Consider the following 9,336-nt stretch of genomic DNA (forward strand, 5'->3'; position numbering starts at 1 on the left):
CGAGCATAGACTTTGGAATAAGCCTGAACTGGGTTCAAATATCTGGTCCTTCATTCCTGTTCTTTGGAAAGTTCCTGCCTCCTTAATCTGTGAAATACGGATAATAAAGAACTCAAAGGGGCTTTTTGAAAAATTACCTTAAGTTAGTTAACACAAATCAAGCGATGGACATTAGTAGCAAATTCTCAATATATGTTAGGGTTCTCTATGCTCTACCCCTTCCTCGTGCTCACAGGATATGGGATCTGTCATCACTCTGGAGTCTCATAAAGCTTTCAGAGAACCATCCGCCTTACCTGAGCAGAAATCTAGGGACTGTCACCAGACACTAGTTCCATGGACACAATGCAAAATGTCAATGAGGACTGCTATGCTCTGTCCCCCAAAATTGATGTGTTGAAATCCTAGCCCCCACCAGTGATATATTAGAAGGTGGGGCTTTTGGGTGGTGCTTAAGTCGTAAGGATGAATCCTTCATGAATAGGATTAGTGCCTTAAAGAGGATCCAGACCAATCCCTTCCCTTTTTCATCATGTGAGGATACAACATGAAGTCAGGGGCCCCAGGAGAGAGCCCTCACCTGACCATGCTGGCATTCTAATCTCAGACTTCCATTTTGTTGTGGCAGTCCAAATGGACTAAAAAAAAAACTGGACCACAAGGGTGCTGCTGTAACAAACCTAAAAATGTGGGAGCAGCTGGATATAGAGGGAAACGGACCTCAACATAATAAAGGACATGTAGGACAAGCCCACAGCTAACACCAAACTCAAAATGTAAAGCTGAAAGCTTTTCTTCTAAGATCCAAGATCAGAAAAAAAGATAAGGATGCCCATTCTTGCCACTTCTATTCAACATAGTACTGGAAGTCCTAGCCAGAGCAGTGAGGCAAAAAAGAAAATGCATCTAAATTGGAAAGAAAGTAAACTGGAAAGGAAGAAGTAAAACTCTATTTGCAGATGACATATATATCATGTCAAAGCTAAAATTATGTGTAAATATATAAAGATTCAACCAAGAAATTGCTAGAATGAGTTCAGTAAAGTTGTAGGATACAAAAATCAATATACAAAAATCAGTTGCATTTCTATACACTAATAACAAACTATTAGAGAAGTTAAGAAAATCCCATTTGTGAGTGAATAAAAAAAAAATACCTAGGAACCAATTTTACCAAGGAGATGAAAGATCCATACACTGAAAACTGTAAGACAGACACTGATGAAAGAAATTAAGAAGACACAAATAAATGAAAAGATACTCTATGTTCATCGACTAGAAGAATCAGTATTGTTAAAATATCCATACTCCCAAAGCAATCTATGGATTCAGTGCAATCCCCATCAAAATACTCTACCAAAATGACATTTTTCATAGAACTAGAACAAATAATTCTAAAATTTGCATGGAACCACAAAAGACCCCAAATAGCCAAAGTAATATTGAAAAAGATGAAGCTAGAGGCATCATACTTCCTAATTTCAAACTATATTACAAAGTTACAGTCATCAAAACATTATGGTATTGGCATAAAAACAGACATAGATCAATAGGACAGAATAGAGCCCAGAAATAACCCCAGGCATACAAGGCCAATTAGTTTACAACAAAGGAGCCCAGAATATACAAGGGTGAAATGATAGTCTCTTCAATAAATGGTGTTGGGAAAACTGGACAGCCACATGCAAAAGAGTTAAACCAGACCCTTATACCATACAAAAAAATCAACTCAAAATGGATCAGAAACTTGAGTGTAAAACCTGAAACCATAAACTCCTAGAAGAAAACACAGGGGCTAAGTTCCTTGACATCAGTCTTGTTGTACTTCGAATTTTACACCAAAAGCAAAGGCAACAGAAGCAAAAATAAACAAGTGGGACTACATCAAATTAACATGCTTCTGCACAGCAAAGGAAACCATCAACAGAATGAATGAAAAGGCAACCTATGGGAGAAAATATTTGCAAATCATCTGATAAAGGGTTAATATCCTAAATATATAAAGAACTCATAACTCACTAGCAAAATAAATAATCTGATTTAAAAAAAGAGGAACTGAACATTTTTCCAAAGATGACCAACAAATGGCCAACAAGTACATGAAAATGTGTTCATCATTCATCATCAGGGAAATGCAAATCAAAACCACAATGAGATATCACCTCACACCAGTCAGAATGGCTAACATCAAAGACAAGAGATAACAAGTGTTGGGGAGAATGTGAAAAAAAGGAACACTTGTGCACTATTGGTGGGAATGTAAATTGGTGCAGCCACTATGGAAAACAGCATGCAGTTTCCTTAAAAATTTAAAAATAGAACTACCATGTGATCCAGCAATCCCACTTCCAGGTATATAGCCAAAGGAAATGAAAACAATGTTGATGAGATATCTGTACTCCCACATTACAGAATTATTCACAATAGCCACCATATGGAAACAAGCTAAGTGTCCATCAGCAGGTGAATGGATAATGAAGATGTGAGATACACACATATATAATGGAATATTATTCAGCTGTGAGAAAGAAGGGAATCCTGACATTTGTGACAACACAGATGGACTTTAAGGACATGATGCTATATGAAATAAGCCAAACAGAGAAAGACAAATACTATATGGTATCACTTGGATGTGGAATCTAAAAAATAATAATAATAATAATAATCCTCAAACTCATACAAATAGAGGGGAAAAAGTGATTGCCAGAGGCTGGGGTGGGGGGCAGGGAAGGGAGAGGTTGGGGAAAGAGTACAAACTTTCAGCTATAAGATGAATGAGGTCTGAGGATCTAGTGTACAAAATGGTGACTATGGTTGATAACACTGTATGGTGTAATGGAAATGTGTTTCGACAGTAGAAATTGTGTTCTCACACACACACAAAAACAATAGTGAGGTGATGGATGTGTTAAATGACTAAATGGAAGGAATCCTTCACAATGTAACCTGTGTAGCAAATCACCACAATATATACTTTAAATATCCTACAATTTTGTATGTCAGTTATGCCTCAATAAAGCTAAATTTTTTAAAAAATGATACCAGGAGCGAGGAGCTGTAACAAATCTAAAAATGTACAGGTGGCTTTGGAAGAGTTTGGAGGTTCAGAGAAAAAGCCTACATGCCCTGAACAGACCTTTAAATGTGATTTGGGTGAGAGCTCAGAAGAGGAAGAGAGCTGTAGAGAAAGCCTCCATCTGCTTAGAGAATCAGAAGTGATGGCAAACAATGTTGATAGAAATATGGATGCTAAAGGTCATTCTGATGGGGTTTCCAACAGAAATGAGGAACGTATTATGGGAAACTCGAGGAAAGGTGATCCTTGTTAAAAAGTGGCAAAGAACTTGGCTGAATTGTGTTCATGTTCCAGTGTTTTGTGGAAGGTATAACTTGTGAGCAATAAAATTGGGTATTTGTTTGAAGCTGTTTCTAAGCAAAGTATTGAAGGTGCAGCTTGGCTTCTCTTGAGTTTTTCTAGTAAAATATGAGAAGAGAGAAGGGACTTAAAGACAGAATTGTGAAAAGGGAAGCAGAAACATAAGGTTTGAAAAATGCTCCATCTATCCCTATTGCAAAAAATGTGGAAGGATGTTCTGAAGAAAACAAGGGTGTGGCCAAGTGACCCTTTGATATGGAGAGTAGCGTAGGTATGAAGCATGGACTTCAGGGAAGAGACTGGAAGGAAAGAAGGAAGATTGTTGTACTTTTTTTTTTTTAAGGTTTTATTTATTCATTTGACAGAGACAGCAAGAGAGGGAACACAACAGGGGGAGTGGGGGAGGGAGAAACAAGCTCTCTGCGGAGCAGGGAGCCCGATGGGGGGCTCAATCCCAGGACCCTGGGATCATGACCTGAGCCGAAGGCAGATGCCCAAGGACTGAGCCACCCAGGCGCCCCCCAGATTGTTGTACTTCTTAAACTTTACAGGATAGGATCACAGAACTACTCAACTTCTAACATGCTCTTTTCTTTAAGACAAGAGAAGAAGATTGGGGTGCCTGCCTCAGTTGGTAGAGCATGTGACTCTTGATCTAAGGGTCATGAATTTGAGCCCCACACCAGGCATATAGTCTACTTAAAAAAAAAAAAAAGAAGAAGGATCCTAAAGGCAATTCAGAGATCATCAGAGCTGCCTCAGTTTCAAAAGGCAGGTTTGGGGTGGGGGAGGGACCACATTGCCTGGGTTTTAATAGGCCAGATATTGAGCCCCACCCAAATCTGTGGGCACCAGACTCTTGCCCAGCAGAGCCGTGGGAGTGGGGCCCCTCCTGAAGACTCCACAGTAGTGCTGCTGACATTTTATTCTAGCCCAGGAGAGCTGCTGTGTGGACTGTGTCCAGCAAAGCCATGGGGCAGGTATACCCCAGGGGGTCCAGTGTGTCTGAAAGACAAGACCTCTACTTGTCTAGTGTACAAAATGGTGACTACGGTTGATAACACTGTATGGTGTAATGGAAATGTGTTTCGACAGTAGAAATTGTGTTCTCACACACACACAAAAACAATAGTGAGGTGATGGATGTGTTAAATGACTAAATGGAAGGAATCCTTCACAATGTAACCTGTGTAGCAAATCACCACAATATACACTTTAAATATCCTACCTGGAAGGTGGTGGCAGAGCATCAAGTTAAAGATGGTTCTCAGCCTTAAGATTTAATATTTGCCTTGTTGGGTTTTGAACTGGGTTGGGACCTGTCACCCCTTCCTTCTCTATTTTTTTTTAAGATTTTGTTTATTTGTCAGAGAGAGAGAGCACAAGCAGGGGGGCAGCAGACAGAGGGAGAAATAGGCTCCCCACTGAGCAGGGAGTCCGAAGCAGGACTCGATCCCAGGACCCTGGGATCATGACCTGAGCCCAACGCAGATACTTAACCAACTGAGCCACCCAGGTGTCCCTCTCTCTATTTCTTTTGGAGTGGTAATGTCTACCCTGTGCCTTCCTACCATTGTATTTTGGAAGTACATAATTTGTTTGATTTCACAGGTTCATAGCTGGAAGGGAATTTACCTCAGGATGAATCATACCTTGAGTCTCACACATATCTGACTTGAATGCTATTTAGAGGAGACTTTGACTTTTAGCCTTTTAAGTTGATGCTGGAATGAGTTAAGGCTTTTGGGGTTGTTGGGATGGAAAGGCTATTTTACATGTAATAAGGACGTGAATGTTGAGAGCTAGAGACAGAATGCTATGGTCTGAATATTTATCCCCCCCCCCAATTTATGTTGAAATCCCAACTCCCATAGGTGATGGTATTAGTAGCTGGGGCCTTTGGGAGGTACTTAAGTCATGAGAACAGAGTCCTCCTGAATAGGCTCAGTGCCTTATAAAAGAGGATCCAGAGAGATCCCTTCTCCCTTCGGCCATGGGAGGATATAACAAGAAGTCTGTGACCTAGAAGAGAGCCCTCATCCAACCATGTGGCACCCTAATTTTGGACTTCCAGCCTCCAGAACTGTTAGAAATAAATTTCTTTTGGGGCGCCTGGGTGGCTCAGTCAATTGAGTGACTGACTCTTGATTTTAGCTCAGGTCATGATCTCAGGGTCGTGGGATGAAGCCCCGCATTGGGCTCTGTGCTCAGTGGGGAGTCTGCTGTCTCATTCCCTCTGCTTCCCCCCCCCCCCGCCTGCTTTGTCTCTCAAAAAAATAAATAAAACCTTTAAAATAAAATAAATTTCTGTTGTTTATAAGCTATCCAGTTTGTGGTGTTTTGTTATAGCAGCCCAATGGACTAAGACAGAAAAGGCTGAGCTCTAAGTCTGGGTGTGCTTACAGTGGGGTCTTGAGCAGCCCAAGGGCCTTCTGGAGTCTTGGTTTCCCTAGAGTGCATAAGGAGAGACTGAATGAAAAAATCCCTAAGATCTCTTCTATATCTAGAAGGATTCTAATGGATGAATCATGGATGAAGCTAAAGTCTGGGTAAAAATATTCCATATCCAGTGGTGTTGTCAGTAACAGTATTAATCTCAGTGGGAAACAACAGACCAGCAGCCTAGCCAAAAATTTAACAGATATGAGAAATAAGACAGTCCTAGGGGGCCTTATAAGCTCTCCCTGAAGGAAAGACCAGACGGCCCAATCTATCCCCACATCACTAACTGGCTGTGAACTTATACACATGTCTAGAGGAGATGCAAGAGGGCCCATCAGAAGGCAAAAGCCAGAGCAGACTAAAAAACTGCCTAAATTTTTAATGTGGGGGTTTAATAGTGGCCCCAGCTACTAATACCATGCTCCCCAACACACACACACGCATGCACACACAGACAATTAACAGAAGGTGGAAGCCTTAGTGGCACAAGGTCTTTGAGCACAACATCTGCCCAAACCTTTGGCTGACCATTAGGTGACTGGCTGACCATTAGTCACAATGGTGATACCTATGAAGCTAGGCTTAAAAATAAGAATGAGTGGGGCACCTGGCCGGCTCAGTCAGAGGGCATACAACTTTATCAAGCCTCACATTGAGTATAAAAATTACTTTAAAATAAATTTTTAAAAATAAAAACAAGAATTTTTTTAAGAAAAGATTTTATTTATTTGAGGGAGAGACAAAGCACAAGCAGGGGGAGGGACAGAGGGAGGACAAACAGACTCCCCACTGAGTGGGGAGCTCAATGTGGGGCTTGATCCCAGGACCCTGAGATCATGACCTGAGCTAAAGTCAGACGCTTAACCAACTGAGTCACCTAGGCTCCCCCAAAACAAGCATTTTTATATATTTTTAAGAGATTTTATTTATTTGACAGAAAGAGAGAGCGCACAAGCAGGCTAAGTGGCAGGCAGAGAGAGAGGGAGAAGCGGGCTCCCTGCTGAGCAGAGAGCCAGCTGCAGGGCTGGATCCTAGGACCCTGGGATTATGACCTGAGCTGAAGGCAGACACTTAACCAACTGAGCCATCCAGGTGCACCAAAACAAGAATTTTCTAAAAGAAAAACTGAGCAGAGACTTTAGCTTCTGCATACCATAGGGGAAACAGAATCCACAGATTTAGTCTAGTCAAGTTATTAAAAAAAACCCAAAAACCTTTGGGGAGAAAGTCAGAATCCATAGTTGCTATATTATAAAAAACGTACAAAAAATTATGAGACATTCAAAGAAACAGGAAAGCATAACCCATCCTCAGCTCAGAAGAAAAAAAAAAAAATAGACAATAGAAACTGTTTCTGTGTAGGTCCAGATGTTAAACTTAACAGATAAAGACTTCAGCTATTATAGAAATTTTTAAAGTAAATTTTGAATAAAATTCTGATATATGCTATAATAGTGATAAGCCTTGAAGACATTTATGCTAAAGGACACATTACTCCAAACACAAAACAGGAAATATTGTATGATTCCACTTATATGGGGTATCTAGAATTGTCAAATTCACAGAGACAAAGTCGAAAAGTGCTTACCAGATGCTGAAGGGAGGAGAAAATGGGGAGTTACCATTTTAGGGGTACAGGATTTCAGTTAGGGATAATGAAAAAGTTCTGGAGATGGATAGTGGGGATGGCTGCATAACAATGTGAATATACTTAATGCCACTGAACTCTACACTTAAAAACTGTTAAAATGGTAAAGTTTATGTTATGTTATATTTACCACAATTTTTAAAAATCTGGAGTTGAAAAGTACAATAACAGATGAAAAATTAACTAGTGGACTAAACAGTAGATTCAAGAAGGCAGAAGAAATAATCTGTAAACTTGAAGATAGAGCAATAGAAATCATCCAATGTGAAGAACAGAGCCTCAGAGACCCATGCAACATCAGGTATGCCAATTTATGTGTGTTGAGAATGCCAGAAACAGAAGAGAGGAAAAGGGGCAGAAAAAAATATTTGAAGATATAATGGCTAAAAACTCCCCAAATATGATGCACAACAATCTGTAGATCTAAGAAGCTCAGATCAAAGAGAGCTATACCTAGATACATTATAGCCAACCTGTTGAAATACAAAGAGAAAATCTTGAAAGGAGCTAGGAGAACTCATCACATATAGAGGAACAACAAAACAAAAACCAAATGACAAATAACAGCAATGGAAACCAGAACGCAGTGGGCTGATATATTCAAAGTGTTACAAGGAAAAAAAACCAAAAACCCAAAACCTGTCAAACAAGAATCCTATATCCAGCAAAACTATCCTTAAAACAAATATGAGTGTTGCCTAGCTGGCCCAGTCGGTACAGCATGTGACTCTTGATCTCAGGGTTGTGAGTTCAAGCCTCACACTGGGTGTAGAGATTACTTTAAAAAAATAACATTTTTTTTTCTAAGTAGGCTTCATGCTGGATGTGGAGCCCAACATGGGGCTTGAACTTACGATCCTGAGATCAAGACCTGAGGTGAGATCAAGAGTCAGATGCTTAACTGACTGAGCCACCCAAGCTCCCCAAAAATAAAATCTTAAAAAACAAAACAAAACAAAAAAACAAAGATGAAATAAAGACATTCCCAGGAAAAAGACCTCAAGAATTTATTGCTAGAAGACCTACCTTACAAGAAATATTAAAGGTAATCATTCAAGATATAAAGAAATGATTCCAGACAGTAATTTGAATCTGCACAAAGAAACAGGCATTTAAAAAGGTAAATATATGGGGGCGCCTGGGTGGCTCAGTTGGTTAAGCGACTGCCTTCGGCTCAGGTCATGATCCTGGAGTCCCTGGATCGAGTCCCGCATCGGGCTCCCTGCTCAGCAGGGAACCTGCTTCTCCCTCTGACCCTCCCCCCTCTCATGCTCTCTCTATCTCACTCTCTCTCAAATAAATAAATAAAATCTTTAAAAAAAAAAAAAGGTAAATATATGGATAAGATTGCATAAAACATATTGTATGTTAACTACAATTTTTTTTTAATTTGGTAGTTGTTTATTTATCAAGAGAAACTATTCCATAACACAATATTCATGTTTCATAGTTCAGGAACACAGGTCAGTGACAAACTTCAATGGAACTCAACCCAAAGAAATTCTTTACATTCCAAAATCACTTGGCACTCTGAAAGATACCAGCCTTCTTCATCTCCTCAAAATCTTTCATGGAATCATAATTTCTGTAGAAATCTGCATATGCCTTCTTTCTTGGTTTAGCCACAACAAACTTATAGAAAGCTGCAACCCCCAGGGATACAGCAAACACTCCAACAGTATGAAATCATAATCACTTGGCCAGAGGGCCTCACATCTGAGGTTTCATCAAAGCACTGGAAGTCATGGTAGTTGTTGTCCTCAACACCAACCTCAAACCCAGCATCCTTCCTAACTGATACAGAAATGGACAGCCTAACTATACTTCAATTAAAAAAAAAAATAGTTGAATAAAAAAATTAAAAGAT

General features: G+C 39.9%; 1 protein-coding gene across 1 annotated transcript; it reads right to left on the reverse strand.

Annotated features, from left to right (window-relative positions):
* Nucleotides 1-8,929: 8,929 nt before the first annotated feature.
* Nucleotides 8,930-9,336, reverse strand: LOC123853541 (cytochrome c oxidase subunit 6C). The gene is given in 1 exon segment (XM_045888114.3): nucleotides 8,930-9,336. A coding segment is annotated over 1 exon segment (267 nt). The 5' UTR covers nucleotides 9,255-9,336; the 3' UTR covers nucleotides 8,930-8,987.

Source organism: Mirounga angustirostris, unplaced genomic scaffold (genome assembly GCF_029215605.1).
Source record: "Mirounga angustirostris isolate CCGP_5_RB_7025 unplaced genomic scaffold, mMirAng1.0.hap1 SCAF_17, whole genome shotgun sequence".
Taxonomy (NCBI): Eukaryota; Metazoa; Chordata; class Mammalia; order Carnivora; family Phocidae; genus Mirounga; species Mirounga angustirostris.